At 44.6% G+C, this 16,577-nt stretch overlaps 1 protein-coding gene across 1 annotated transcript in view; it reads left to right on the top strand.

Moving 5' to 3' along the window:
* MYO3B (myosin IIIB) overlaps positions 1-16,577 on the top strand; it is a 332,748-nt gene that overhangs the window by 42,048 nt on the left and 274,123 nt on the right. Inside the window, exon 3 of the mRNA XM_040358502.1 lies at positions 5,443-5,598. Coding sequence (XP_040214436.1) covers positions 5,443-5,598 — 156 coding nt within the window. The remainder of the gene's footprint in view (positions 1-5,442; positions 5,599-16,577) is intronic.

Raw genomic sequence — 16,577 nt, 5'->3', positions numbered from 1 at the left:
GGATGGATTCTATGGTGTGTACGGGGCCTAACTGTGCCAAACAATGTAGCCTCACCAGTCAGTGTGTGCATTACGCACATCGGGCATCTCCTGCTCCCGTGAAAAGTTTGGGCGTGCTGTGAAAAAAGTCCCACCCTCCTCCTAGACTAGCTTGTGTGATAGACAGAACACTGCCTCTATCACATGAGCTGGTCTAGGAGGAGAGCAGGGCTTTTATCACAGCGCACCCAAACTTTTCACAGTGAGCTCCATGACACAGTCTCCCGCGGTGTGTTATACCGGTGCCGCCCCTGCACCCACTGCCGCCCTGAGGCCAGGCCTCATGGCCTTGTCGGGAAAGCAGCCCTGGGGGGAATGGGAAGAATTGGGCTTTAAAATGCCAGGTTGGGGCAGGAGTTCTGATAACTACAATATAGATTTATTTTGTCATGCCTTATCTTTCACATGTTTTAAGTGCTGAGAATATAACCAAAAACCAATGTTTCATAGCTGTATATGGGGTCAGAGAGTGTCAGTATATCTACCAATGACAAGGGGAAAATCATGTGGAAACAGTATACATATAAACTTAAATTAAAATGAACCCATAGGCACATTTTCCTTTAAAAGTAAGGTTCTGTCTAATTTTCACCATTGTTTATTGGATGCATTTGTCGTATTTTCACCATGTTATAAAAGGACAGAGAGGCTTCTATTGTAAGCAGAGCAGAGTGATAAATGTCTCTCAGTGGGAGGGTAGACTGTATACACACAAAGCATCAACATGATTTAGGTATCACTGGCTCAGCTCGTCAGAAGAGACTGAAAGTCTTGCAGACCCTAAGCCACCTGTTAGCAGCAATGCACCATCTATGAGAACATCGTTTTGCAGATTTGAAAATTATATTTTGAAATGATGTGCTTTGCACCCGACACACAGGATTGGACCATGTTTTAGAGTTTAGACATAAATTCCAGGTGAGGCTTATTCATTCCTATATTACTGATCTATGTTATGACGGCACATACAGTACTCAGCTACTTTACCAGCTATTTAGTAAGAGTTTGATAAAAGGAAACAATCTTAATTAGGCAAATTCATGATATGAGTGTTGTGACCTACATCAATGATCAGCAACTTCTGATTGGAAAATCTGCTTGCTATGAATTTTTGCACTTTGCAAGTCACTTTTGCTTTTTGCTTGTTTAATTTCATGTGTTAAAATGATATCACTATGTAGAAAATAATTATTTAAAACAAGACCTTTAAACCTGGCGTTCTAAACTTGCAAATAATGCTATTTTATTATTTTCAGTTGTTACTGTTGCACAGTCGTATTTTTTTGACAATGTATTTAATACGTTTTAACACTGAGAACATACAGTTATACAAATGCTTTAAATTGGAAAAAAAGAACGGGTTTTTCTTTTGATAACATGATTCGTATTTAGCATTTGCAAGAGCTGATTTTTTGGGAGCTGTCCGGTGCTGAATCTGTACTTTCAGAAAAGATGCATTTAAAAGGTTTCCCTACCAATTCCCAGGCATCGGCATTGTCTTCTGGCTTTGCTGTCGTTATTATTTTGTGTCATTTCAACTGCTTTCTTTGGGTCAATAATAAAATATCAGAGAATGAGAAAAAATCCAAATTCATTTTACTGGGCAGATAATTGCAATCCGCATGGCATTTTATGAACTAATAAAGTTGACTATTGGACCCCTACTAGTTAATTTAGTGACTTCATCAAGGTGATCCCACTTTTATTTAATTGCAGGCGGCACAGTGGATCAAGGGTTGGAATTCCCTGCAACAAGATGTAATAGACCTAACAAGGAAGTACATATTTTTTGAGAGTTCCCCATAACCTCTTCTGCCCTTTTAAACTAAAGTAAAATCCTGGGTTAGGGGTTAGGGTTAGGGGTTAGGGGTTAGGGTTAAGGGTTGGGTTGGGGTTAGGGTTAGGGGAGTTAGGGGGCATTTAGCTTGCAGGGAATGGGGGTGGCTGGGGGTGTACTTATGGTCTAGCAGCTCGGGCACAGAAACTTGCCGGCTGAATGTTACAGCTAGAGATGGCAAGTTGGGGTTGGCAGAATCAGGTTTACACTTGCTCTGTGTGGCACAGTGCTAACTCTGCTTTCCCACTGGAAGGTAAGTACCATATGGTGAATCTCTTACATCCCTTGAAAAACGTTCATCTCAATAAAGGGAATGACAATGCCCTGCACCCCCAGAGAGCTCTGCTATCCAGTGGAATAGAACTGCTTGTTGTGCCTCTCCCTTAATTTCCTCTTCAGCTATATCTTGCATCCAAGTACGTCAATGACGTCATCATCACTCCCCCTCCCCCTTTAGTGATGAGGTAAACTGCCCTGGGTTCAGTTCAAGTGTTGTTCGGAAACCTTCAAAGAAGTTTGGATACCAAACCTGAATTTAAGCCGAATTTAAGCCCATTTTTTGGGCTAAAATGCAAGGGGGTGTCAAAAAATAACATGGGGTGGGCACTGCCCTGGAAAACCTGTACATGCAAAAAACTATTTTAAAACAATCCATTCAGCCAGGAGAAGTGATTTATTTTTAAATGCCTAAGATGAAACATTAAAATGTTCAATTTCTTTAAATACCATGCCTGGGGTGTCCTGCAATTACTAACATTTATTTACAAAGGAAAAGGGTTTTAAAATTCCCAGCAAATTACGTGTCATTAAAACAACAGCACACAGGCCCCACCAATAGTCTGCTTATGTATTTTGGGGGACATTTGATGAACCAAAAACAAAATAAGTGTCTGCAATGACGGCCTTTTGTTCACCTCGAGTGGGTTTTGCAGTCCTATAAAAGTCTATGGAAATACAAAATAAATACAAAATACACAGACCTAAGTCAAATGCAGATTGAAAGAGACATAACAGATCAGTGGAGCTGTGGATATGAATTAAAGAAGTACACAGTGCCACGTCCCAATAACTCAAATTTTGAAAAACATATATGGCAGATGATGGACTTTGAAGGCGTATTATATAAAAAATTGAATATTTATTGAAAAAAAGAGACATAAAAATCATTAAAAAACATATAAATCACAGTTAATTGAAAGAGGAGGGATGACAATATCCTCACATGTAGTGTGCATGTGGATATTATAAAGTAAAGAAAGGGTGCCACGTCCTAGTATAAATGATAAAGGAGATAACTAAGGGCTAGTTTTTGGACTTTTTAGGCACGATTTGGTTGGTCAGAATATATTTACACAAGAAGAGATTTTCTCTAAAAAGTAGGTTTGTTTATTTAGATATAAAATATCATAATATGTAGAACAAATAAAGAAGAAAAAGTATTGCCGTTTCCAGCACAAAAAACTATCTAAGAGGCTAACTAGGCAAGCCTATCCATAAACATTGACAGGAATTATACATAAAATATAACAATGTATCCACAATGAGATTGAACACTTCCAAGAGGATTTGGAATAAAGTGTATAAATATAATTAGTAATCCTGTCAAGTTGTGGAAATGCAGGCAAGGGTATGTCTGCGGTGGTTTGGCTTGCTGCGTTGGTAGACTCGACCGGTTTCGCGCATTAGCAGCGCTTCCTCACGGAGTCAGCAGTGTAGTTTTAAAGACAGTATTGGTTGGTAGGGGGATCGATACATAAATTTTCTGGTAATAATAAAGGAAGAAACAGACTGTGTCCGGGCTGCTGGGTGCCGGCAATCTCCTCCACGAGTCTCCCGAGAGACTGCAGCTCTCGGGAGACTCGTGGAGGAGATTGCTGTCGCATACACTGAATCAGGCTTACCACTGCCTTAATACCTGGCTATCAGCCGGCACCCAGCTCTGGTTTCTCACTTCTGCTACCAGGAAGTGTAGCATTTATTGAGGATTGTTAGAGGGTACTGTTTACTCTCTCCCTTCTTTCCTTGCCTCAAGCCCTGCCCTCCTTCATTGAAGACTGTTACTTTCTATTTTATTTGGGTCGTTCCCCTATACCCCTTACAACGTCCAGCAGCCCGGACACAGTCTGTTTCTTCCTTTATTATTACCAGAAAATTTATGTATCGATCCCCCTACCAACCAATACTGTCTTTAAAACTACACTGCTGACTCCGTGAGGAAGCGCTGCTAATGCGCGAAACCAGTCGAGTCTACCAACGCAGCAAGCCAAACCACCGCAGACATACCCTTGCCTGCATTTCCACAACTTGACAGGATTACTAATTATATTTATACACTTTATTCCAAATCCTCTTGGAAGTGTTCAATCTCATTGTGGATACATTGTTATATTTTATGTATAATTCCTGTCAATGTTTATGGATAGGCTTGCCTAGTTAGCCTCTTAGATAGTTTTTTGTGCTGGAAACGGCAATACTTTTTCTTCTAAATCACAGTTAAGGCCGTTCCTAAGAATGCCTAAGAACACAAGAAAAATAGTATAGCACAGCACCTATAACCTGAGGGTGCAATACATGAATAAAGGTGGAGAGCTAGCAACCACTTCCTATTAATAATTGTAACACAACCCTTATGGTTTGCAGAAGGTGATATGTCATACCACGCTCAGCCCGACATGTTGCGCGTTGAGAGAAAACGCGTCTTCAGGAGCTTTAAACAAGTTCTACAAGGTAATAATAATAACACTGGGCTATGCAGTAATGCCCTAACATGCAAAAGGCAAAGACTAATAATAATAATTTGTTGTTTATTTGTTGTGTTTTTGTCTATTGTAAAATTTGTGTTATTACTATTACCTTGTAGAACTCGTTTAAAGCTCCTGAAGAAGCGTTTTCTCTCAACACGCAACATGTCGGGCTGAGCGTTGTATGACATATCACCTTCTGCAAACCATAAGGGTTGTGTTACAATTATTAATAGGAAGTGGTTGCTAGCTCTCCACTTTTATTCATGTATTGCACCCTCAGGTTATAGGTGCTGTGCTATACTATTTTTCTTGTGTTCTTAGGCATTCTTAGGAACGGCCTTAACTGTGATGTATATGTTTTTTAATGATTTTTATGTTTTTATTCAATTTTTAAAAAAATACGCAGATTGAAAGAGGTCAACTACAAGTCAAATGCACCTGACAATGGATTTTGAATGATCTCATAAGCGTCTCAAAGTAATGTGTCACCATTGAATGTTCATAATACTTGATTTTATTTTCAAAAGAAATCAATGTTATTTCTTGATAAGTGTAAAAAATGTAAGGATTACATTTTTTCCCAAATTATACTTTAAAAAAAAAAAAAAAGCAGACACAAAACTGTACATAGACTTTTACTTTATATATTTATTATTGAATGTCATGTTTTGCTAGGAGATAATTTTATGAACAATGTTATTGATGTTCTCTAGCCTTGCTTAGTTTGCAGGATGAGCCAAGAAAGGCAGGCTAGCTTGTCATGAAAACAAAAACACCAAGAAAAGCATCTTCGTTTAGAATTTCTATGTTGTGTCATTACAGGTGTCTTATTAAGGATTTTGAGAAGAGGCCATCCGTCATCCATCTACTGGAGCATCCATTCATCAGACAGGCACACGGCAAAGACATGGCCTTACAGAAACAGCTGGCTAAACTCATTGCTACCCAACAGCAGTCCGGTTCCATAGCAAAAACCAGGTATGCCCGCCTTCAAAATAATAATATTGCGATGAGGGAGCCTTGTGATTCCAGTGCCGGTTCCCGCATCGTATCTCCCTTGCAGGCAGTTCACACTGCCCTCTGTGGGTGTCAATAAAAAGTTAATGACACCCCCATTGGATCACAGTGTGAACTGTTAAAGCAGAGGTTCACCCATAGAGAACACATTTTCCCCTTAGATTCATGCTCGTTTTGTCTAGGGGAATCGGCTAGTCGTTTTAAAATATGAGCAGTACTTACCCGTTTACGAGATGCATCCTCTCCGTCGCTTCCGGGTATGGGCTGCGGGACTGGGCGTTCCTATTTTGATTGACAGTCTTCCGAGAGGCTTCCGACAGTCGCATCCATCGCGTCACGATTTTCCGAAAGAAGCCGAACGTCGGTGCGCAGGCGCAGTATAGAGCCGCACCGACGTTCGGCTTCTTTCAGCTACTAGTGACGCGATGGATGCGACCGTCGGAAGACTGTCAATCAAGAAGGAACGCCCGCTCCCGAAGACCCATACCCGGAAGCCGACGGAGAAGATGCATCTCGAAAACGGGTAAGTACTGCTCATATTTTAAAACAACTAGCCGATTCCCCTAGACAAAACGAGCAGGAATCTAAGGGGAAAAGGTCTAAAAATAAATAAATGGGTGAACTCCCGCTTTAATTCGGACAGGAATCAGATCGCATGGGTGTGAACACCCAATGCGATCCGATTCCAGTGCGGGGAAACAAAGGTTCCTGCACCTATTTCGTGTGAATCCAATACATATTCAGCCATACAACTGTATGGCTGAATTTGCATTGCACAGACATCGCATGTGATCTGCACATCAATGCGATGCGAATCACATGCAATGTCTGTGTTCGCAATAAGCTGAACCCAGGCTTAAGCCGTATTAAACCCCAAACCAAAAATGTTTGCATTTTTTCCTTCTACTTTCACCTGGTGATCCGGCCAGTAACACCCCTTCTGTATTAGGGTGAAGGAAGGAGAACAGTGGGCACCTTTGGACAGCAGCATTGTTTATCGAGTGGGAAGAGAGTGTTAGGTGCATAAGAAGATTTAGACACACCAACAAATTGAAGCTAATCTCCAGCTAACACTTTATAAGCAGTTAGAGCATTGTTTTTCCCTTTTGGGATAAATAATTACATAAATAAGTAAAACCTGGTCATTCTAAGCATCGCTGTCAGTGGTTAATACACTAATGTCGCGTACACACGACCGTTTTTCGGGTTGTAAAAAATTACGTTTTTTTTTATGTAATTAAAAACGATTGTGTGTGGGCTCCAGAGCATTTTTCACGATGTAAAAAATGGGCATTAAAAATTTCGAACATGCTCTAATTTTTCTTTTTTTTTTTTTTTGAAAATGTTTTATTGATTTTCAACATTCACATTCAACAAATAGTGATGTACAATTGTCGCTACAGTAACGCCATAGGATGACTCACAGGTCAAACATTCTTACACAATAAGCCATTACCCCTTCCTGAGATTTAAACACCCCCTCCCCTCAACGGAGGGACAATAATCTACGGGGCACCCTAATAGGGCCAGATTCGCCCCACGGTCATAAGAAACCAACAACCTCTGGAGATAACGGATAGATCCCCCAACCATGCATACCCCTCCAAGCACACACCTCCATACACACCCACACATCCCTACATCTCATACAGACATCCCTACCCTCCCCTCCCCCTCCCCCACATCCAGACCCCACACCGCTCCTCTCTCTCCCCCCTGCGACCAACAGAGCCCCCCACGCCCACCCCCCACCCGCAGCCGTTTATGACTGGGATAGCGGGGTGTCCTTCCAGAAGGAGTCTGCTATATCCAGCCAGGGCTGCCAGATCTTGCTGAACTTTTTGTGACAAGCCCTGCCCTTATATATACACTTAAACATGGGTAAAATTTTGTTAACCATACGGTATAGCATTTGGATGTCCGGTGCAGAAGTGCTCTTCCAATGCAACAATATCAACTTTCTGGCATAGAACAATACAATTCTTATCAGAATTCGAGCATGAGTTGTAGGTACAGAGTCATTAAGCACCCCCAGCAATCCAGTTTCCGGAGTAAAAGAAACCGATACATGTAGATTGTCCTTAAAAAAAGAGAACAAGTCCCTCCAGTATGGTACAATAGCAGGGCATGACCAGAACATGTGTAGATAGTCAGCCTCAGTGGAGTCACACCTGGGACAGGAAGCACTAGACATCAGACCCATGCGGGTCAATCTGGCAGGAGTATAGTGTAGCTGATGGATAAATTTGAACTGTACATACTGATCACTTAATCCCACAAGATCAAGGAAGCACGCCTCCGAGGCCTCCTCCCACCCCTCCTCAGACAGCCCCGGAATGTCCACCTCCCACTTCTGTCTGGCGACCTGAAAGGGTTTAACCCCCGCCGCCTGGAGGCGAGTGTAGAACGTTGTAACCAGTTTCTCAATATCTGAGTATGACATGAGCGCCTCTAGAGGCGATTCCGTGAGCTCCAGGGTCAGACCCCCAAATTGAGTCCGCACCGCATGGCGGAGAGACATGTATCTGAACAGACAGCTCTGCTGTAATATAACAGCACGTGCCCTCAGTTCCTCAAAAGAAATAAATTGGCCATGAACAAAAATGTGAGATACACGCGTGACACCCATCCGTGTCCACCACCCCGAGTCCGGATGACCCAGGAGCTCAGGGAAATTAGCATTTTGCCACAGGGGGGCCCTAGGGGACACCCCGTCCAGGATTGTAAGCACCCCGTTACCCTCGTGCCAAGCCAACCAGCCAACCTCTATCGGGGAGTTACGAGAGCATTTACCGGCCCTTGACCTGAGTAGGTCATCAACCAACATGTCCCTGGAGCCCATCTGAGCGGTCAATAGAGCGGTGGAACAGGACGGGGAGGCCTCCAAGAACCAGTCATAGACATACGTAAGCTGAGACGCTATAAAGTACTGTCTCAGGTTAGGACATGCCAGACCCCCATCCAGCTTCGCAGCCTGGAGAGAGGCCCTAGCAATACGTGGGTTCGACCCCTGCCAAAGAAAACCAAACAGAATCGCATTAATTTTCTTAAATAGCTTTTTTAACAAAAAAATTGGGGATGCCCGGAGTACATATAAAAATTTGGGCAGGTATATCATCTTAAAAATATTTACATGGCCCATGAGATTCAGCGGTAGAGAAGCCCAGGTCTTAAGCCTGGTCTCCATATGTGTCACAATGGGGGCAATATTGAGCGCTTCAAAGGAAGACAGGTCTGCATTAATATGTATCCCCAGATATTTGAAAGTAGGATGAATGGACAATTTAGACCTAGAGAGGTATGAGTAATCAAGTGCAGGACCTATAGGAAATGCCACCGACTTTTCCCAGCCCACCCTCAACCCAGAGACCCTCCCGAACTCCTCCACCACTCCCATCAGAGAGACAAAGGACCGCTCAGAGCCATCCAGGTAAATTAGGGCGTCATCTGCATATAGAGAAATCTTTTCAGAAAGGGAACCAAAACAGATGCCACCCACCTCCGCCGTCTGCCGCACCGCCAGAGCCAAGGGCTCAATGGCCAACGCGAACAGGAGTGGCGAGAGCGGGCAGCCCTGCCTGGTACCCCTCTGCAAAGGAAATACTTCCGAAACATCTTTATTAGTGCTGACCCTGGCTCTGGGGCTGGTATACAACAATCGGACCCACTTTATAAATTGAGTGCTAAAGCCCATGCGATGCATGACCTCCCATAAAAATGACCAATTGACTGTGTCGAAGGCTTTTAACACGTCCAGAGACAGCACCAGGCCACCCCGCTTGAGGGCCTCCGCCCCATGGATGTGCAAGTATAGTCGCCGGATGTTATCGTACGTACTCCTTCCAGGCATGAACCCCGCCTGGTCCCTATGAATGAGGTGCAGAATAACCTTCTGTAGTCTTAGGGCCAGAATCTTGGCGAGCACTTTAACATCACTGTTTAATAGAGATATGGGGCGGTACGACCCACACAACAACTTATCCCTGTCGGGCTTAGGGAGCACCACAATTAGGGCCTCCCTCATAGAAGAGGGAAGCTCACCCTCCTGCAGAGCACGCCCAAACAGGGAGTATAGCCTTTGTGCCATCTCTTCCGCATAATTCTTGTACCATTCGGCGGGCAAGCCATCCAACCCGGGGGCTTTTTGGGGGAAAGTGAATAAATAGCCTCAGTGACCTCTTCTACCGTAAGGGGTTTATCTAGTATTGTAATATGCGATTCTTCCAGGACTGGAAACTGAAGGGATTCAAGGAATCCCATGGTCTCCCTCTCGTCTGGGGGGGGAGGGGCAGTATACAGGTCCTCATAAAAGGTTCTAAAAGCATGATTTATGGCTAAGGGGTCCGACGTGACAGAGCCGTCCAGCAGCCGGATGTGGGGAATCGTCCGATCCACATACTCCGTGCGTGACAGAAATGCCAACATCTTACCGTTCTTCCCACTATGTTCGAGCAACCTGGCTGACAGAGACAACTGCTGTTTCCGCGTTGCATCCACCCTGTGAAGGTCCAAGGCCCTATGCGCTCCCACCAGGGCCCCGTGAGAGTCCGGGGTGGGGAGCGCTGAATATCGGGCCCTGGCATTCTCCAGGGAGGATTCCAAGGCCAAAAGGGCAGCCCGGGAGGATCTCCTGTGCTGAGCTATATTAGAAATATACGAGCCCCTCACCGACGCCTTAAAGGCATCCCAAGTGGGGCCAAATGAGGCCGAGCCAGCATTGTCCCCCCAATAGTGGGCCATAGCCTGCCGGACCGGCTCCTGAAACTCAGGAGTGGAGACCCAGAAAGGACTGAGCCGCCACACCCGAAAGGAGGGCCTATGTCCTATCACAATGTCCACCGCCAGGGCAGAATGATCAGATAGTGTCTGAGGTATATGGGAAACTGACTGTATAAAGGGAACCAAATCTGGAGTCCCCAAAGCATAGTCCAACCTGGAGAGAGTACGGTACGTCCTTGACTGGCATGTATATTCCCTAATCCCGGAGTGGTTACTCCTCCAGAGATCTACATAGCCAAAGGAGGTACACCACTGGCTAAACAACCTAGATTCGTACTGAATGGGCTTCAATCGGTCCAGAGCAGGGTCGAGCACCGAGTTGAAGTCCCCCACTATAAGGGCGGCCATCGCAGGGAACGTGGCAAATTGCACACTTAAATCCGTGAAAATGTCCGCCGTGACAGGGGGGGGGGGGCATATACCACCGCCAACAACAGTGGCGTGGCATGTACCGTGCATTGGAGAAACACGTACCGACCCTTAGGGTCCAACACCACCCGCTCACAAGAAAAAGGGAGACCTTTCCGCACCAACACGGACACCCCCCTTGCATAGCTAGAATAGGTAGAATGGTAACCATACATAACCCAACACTTCTTTAGTGCCATCACCTTTGACCCCAGAAGATGCGTTTCCTGCAGACATAATAAATGGGGATTGTGTGCTTTGAGGAAGTTAAATAATAAAGCTCTCTTAAATTTGGAGTTTAGCCCCCTGACATTCCAGGAGATACACTTTACCACAGACATGTTAAAGCTTTAAACATATTGAGACACAGAGCAAGTCATTTAGCAGTAACCCAGACTGGGCATACTTGGGGGCAGAGAGAGGGCCACATTCATACACACCCAGACTCACACACGGACACACCACACTCATCACCACAGACAACCAAACAGTCAAACCCCAAAACAAACCCGGTCTAGGCAACAGCCCAGTAACATTAACCCCTGCCAGGCCCCAAAAACGAGGGGCTGGCCTTGACCCTGAACTGCATGTATCTGCTAGGTACATGGCCCACCGCTAGCAAGCCAGCAGGCAAAATAGGAACAGTCAACGTCCATTAAACTAATGGAAATGAAGTGAGGAAGAAAAAGAAGTAGTCGTTGTTAACATTTTAGCAGCACATTCTTCCTATAGAGACCTAAGTCCTCTTGCCACAGCAATCAGCTAGAATCTCCTGCCCCAGGAGCACTTCAAAAAGAACCCGGATGCAGGAACAAATGAAGAACAAATTTGAGCAAAAAAGAAAAAGAAAATAGAAGAATCAAGCATCGGATGCCCTGTCAGATCCACGGCCAGGCTGGTGCAGGGATTCAAACCAGGACAAAGCATTAGCAGGGGTTTGGAAAAAATGCACTTGGCCTTGATGCACCACCCTCAGCGTCGCAGGAAATAGCATAGAATACTGGATGGTCTTCTCCCTCAGTTTCTGCTTGACATGCTGGTACTTTGCTCTCGAGGCGCGGACAGCAGGGGAGTAATCAGGGAAGAGGGACACAGAGGCATTGTTAATCTTCAGGCTCCCCCTAATTCGGGCAGCACGCAGGATAGAGTCCCGGTCCCTGTAATTAAGGAGACGCATTATCATTGTGCGAGGGGGGCCTCCAGCAGGCAGCGGTCTGCCAGGCACCCTATGGGCCCGCTCCAGGACAAAAAGCAGGGGAATAAGCAGTCCCCCCCAAACTCCTGGACGAACCAACTCTCCAGGAAAGCCACCGGGTCAGATCCCTCGATCCGTTCAGGAAGGCCCACCAGGCGTAGGTTATTCCTGCGTAAACGGTTTTCCAAATCGTCCATTTTGTCCTCCAGTGAACGAATCTTGGTGCCCTGGGCCTTCACTATAGGATGGATTGGGCCTACAGTGTCCTCCAGATCACTGATGCGGCGTTCCGTCTCAGTGACCCGGTCCCGCATTTTGTGCATGTCCTGGCGCATTATAGTAATGTCCAGCTTAAGCTCCTCCATCTTCCCCATAGTATCAGAATGGTTTACCTTCATCAGTTTGAGGACCGCCAATAGCGTGGGCTCCGGTTCCGGGCCTTCCTCCAGACCATCCTCGCTGGGCGACCCAGGGGGAGGCAGCGCTGGTGTGGTAGAGGTCCCAGGAGAAGGTGGGGGAGATGTTTCAGGGTCCTCAGCAAAGAGCTCCGGTGTGGATGCCAAGGAGGAGAGTGGCGCGACGCTGCGGCGGCCATCATGGCCGGAACGCGTGGTGACATTCATCCTGACCGCGGGCTGTTTCTTTCGCCTTCCCATCCACCAGATTCCTCTCAGAAATATCCCAGGGGCTTCCCCAAGGGAATAGTAAAGTTTTTAGCCGGTTTAGTAGGGCAGGATCACAGGATGGCGCAGGATTGTTCAGAGGGATCTCGGAGCTGCTAGGAAAGACGTCTGCTCACATGCTGCTCCAGGCCACGCCCCCATGCTCTAATTTTTCACATCGTTTTTAACGTTGTCGTTTTTAACGTCGTAAAAAATGGTCGTGTGTGGGCTTTAATGACGTGAAAAAAACGCGCATGCTCAGAAGCAAGTTATGAGATGGGAGCGCTCAGTCTGGTAAAACTAGCGTTTTCGTAATGGAGATAGCACATTCATCACGCTGTAACAGACTGAAAAGCGCGAATCGTCTTTTACTAACACAAAATCAGCAAAAGCTTCATTTTTTACAACCCGAAAAACGGTCGTGTGTACGCGGCATTTACAGGGTAGCTTGTTCTGTTGAAAAACAACAGACTTGCTGACTGGATCACCAGGTGAAAATAAAAGAAAGAAAACTAAGACAATATCTAAGAATTGGTAATCTGCCATATAATAAATATTTGCTTTTGGGTTTAATGCTGCTGTAACTCTAAATGGGTTATAATAACTGCTCACAGATACACACATGTACTATCTAAGATTTCTAGATTAGAATTTTTTTACATTTGTGAACTACTTTAATTTATTTTTTACATTTTATATTGTAGTTCTAAATGGTAAATGTGATTGTAGCAGCTGCTGTTCTGCCTTTTCCCAGAAGGTGGCAGAGGTTCCCTTCTATGAAGATATTCTTTAGTATTTTTCCTATGGTTTGCTCATTTGTATGGCTGAGCAGCTTGACACTACTAAATACTGTAGCATTACTGAAACGTAACCTGGGTGGACTTCACCGCCTGTCCATTGACTCATATAATTGTACGTTGCATGGGTTAGTCATACAATTAACATTTTCTCTAAATTGCATGTCCTTGTTCCTGAATACACTTACAAGAGGGAAATGAACAGCGGAACCTATGATTCAGAACTATTTTTGTTTAACACTTTCCTACTAAAAAATGACAAGATAATATATACACATATATATATATATATATATATATATATATATATATATATATATATATACACACACACTCTATTACCAAAAGTATTGGGACACCTGCCTTAACACGCATGAACTTTAAAGCGGCGTTCCACCCAAAATTGGGACTTCCGCTTTAAGCACATTTGGCATGTAATTTTTTGGGACGGGAGTGTGGGTTTCGTTAATAGTGGGACTTCCTATCCCACTTCCTACTTCCACCTAGGGACCGCTTAGGCAGCCCCTCCCTCTAGGCGATCTCCTGGGACACGTGACAGGTCCCAGGAGATGGCCTGTCCACTCTGGCAGCGCAGTGCGACTCGCGCATGCACTTTCCTCACTCTGGCAGAGTAAAGAGAGAAGAAGAGAACGATAACCGGCTTGTGTTAAAGGGACTGATTATCATGTCCTGTTTATCTGCATATCAGTGCAGTACAGTCCCAACAGTTCCCACCAGTACTGCCAATCAGTGACCATCAGTGCCTCCTCATTGGTGTCACCTTTCAGTGCTGCCTATCAGTGCCCATTAGTGCCATCTATCAGTGCCCATTTGTGCCACCTATCAGTGTCCTTCAGTGCCACCAATCAGTGCCCATCAGTGCTGCCTATCAGTGCAGCCTCATCAGTGACTCTTCATCAGTGCCCACCAGTGCTGCCTCATCAGTGCCCATCAATGCCACCTGTCAGTGCCTCCTCATCAGTGTCACCTCATCAGTTCCCATCAGTGCAGCCCATAAGAACTCATCAGTGCACATAGAAAAATTACCTGTTTGCTAAATGTTATAACAAAAATGTTTGTGTTTTTTTTTGTTGTTATTTCCTGTCTTTTTTTATTGTTCAGCAAAGGGGAAAAAAAACAGTGGTGATTACATACCACCAAAAGAAAGTTCTATTTGTCGTGAAACAAATTATAAAAGTGTTACAGGCATACCCCACTTTTACGTACACAATGGGGCTTATTTACTAAAGCTGGAAAGCACCAAATCAGGCTCACTTCTGCACAGAAACCAATGAGCTTCCAGGTTTTATTAACACAGCTTAATTGAACAAGCTGGGGTTAGAAGCTCATTAGTTTGTATGCAGAAGTGAGCCTGATTTTGCGCTTTCCAGCTTTAGTAAATAAACCCCATTGTGTACTTAAAAGTGGGGTATGCCTGTATATGGGTAAAGTGTAGCATGACCGCGCGAGCAATTGTTATTCAAAGTGTGACAGCGCTGAAAGCTGAAAATTGGCCTGGGAAGGAAGGGGGTAAAAGTGACCAGTAGGCAAGTGGTTGAACCTACAAGTCATTTTTTACCACTACCATTCCTTTATACTGGCTTGTGAAATTTACAAATTCAGCAATTTAGAAATTGGACAAAAAGGTTTAGCCCTGGGGAACACTTTTTGAAAAAAAAAAAAGTGCATTTTATATACAACTATAGAGATCAGACCAAAATGGGGGACAAATGAGGAGGAAAGAGGGACAGAAGAACAAAATCAGTTGACAGTCTCTCAAAATCAGGAACAGTTGGGAGCTATGCCCTATTGCCCCCTCAAAATAACATCACACTCTTCTGGATCCTGCAGGACCCGCCTCTGGACAGCCAATAGGAATTGTCCATATCAAGGAGGCAGTGATCCTGAAGAAGGAAATTGCCAAAACGTCCAGAAAGGCAGTAAACAAAAGTTTAAGGGGTAGATCCACAGAGCAAGTACGCCGGCGTATCTACTGATACGCCGGCGTACTTTCAAATTTCCCGCGTCGTATCTTTAGTTTGAATCCTCAAACCAAGATACGGCGGCATCTGGGTAAGATCCGACAGGCATACGCCTTCGGATCTTAGATGCAATACTTCAGCGCCCGCTGGGTGGAGTTTGCGTCGTTTTCTGCGTCGGGTATGCAAATTAGCTATTTACGACGATCCACGAACGTACGGGCGGCCGTCGTATTTTCTAACGTCGTCTGTAGTCGGCTTTTTCCGGTGTATAGTTAAAGCTGGTATTTTGCGGCGTATAGTTAGTTTTGCCATGTTAAGTATGGCCGTCGTTCCCGCGTCAAAATTTGAATTTTTTTATTTTTTTGCATAAGTCGTCCGTGAATAGGGATGGATGTAACTCACGTCTAAGTTAAAAAAAATGACGTCCTAGCGATGTCATTTAGCGCAATGCACGTTGGGAAATTTCTGGACGACGCATGCGCAGTTCATTCGGCGCGGGGACGCGCTTCATTTAAATGAATCACGCCCCCTAATCACCGATTTGAATTCCACCGCCAAAGATAGGCTACGCCGCCGTAACTTACGGCGCAAATTTTTTGAGGATTCAAACCAGCCCAATGTAAGTTACAGCGGCGTAGCGTATCTCACATACGCTACGCCGATCTACTTGTATGTGGATCTACCCCTCAGTAATTAAATTAAAATGTTCTTGTCTGCAACAGTTTTAACTTAAAACAATATGGTTGCTTTAAACATAGAAGCATAGAAGAGCCATTGTAGAAAAAAAGGAAAAAAAAAAACAAAAAAAACAAAAACAAACCTAAAAGGTGAGTTTAACCTGCCTTTAACAAAAATCTCAGCTCTGGGTTGTTGAGTCACAGCCAACATACTATACATTCATCTGTTTTTTTTGCTGTTCAAAATGCTAATTCTGTATGACATTAAACTGTATGTTCTGCCCTTGCCTTCTCTCCCCTTTCCAAATTTACATATATGACATCAGGCCTGTGAATACCAGTGCCCAGGACGGTGCTGCAAGAGTGTGTAATGTATTTTGCTGGTGGATATTTTCCTCCCTGGCTGCAGCATGGCCTCATTATCATATCGCAAGATGCAG

Source organism: Rana temporaria, chromosome 6, assembly GCF_905171775.1.
Source record: "Rana temporaria chromosome 6, aRanTem1.1, whole genome shotgun sequence".
NCBI classification, from domain to species: Eukaryota; Metazoa; Chordata; class Amphibia; order Anura; family Ranidae; genus Rana; species Rana temporaria.
Note: the sequence above shows the minus strand (reverse complement) of the source record. Positions and strands in the feature narration are given on the sequence as shown.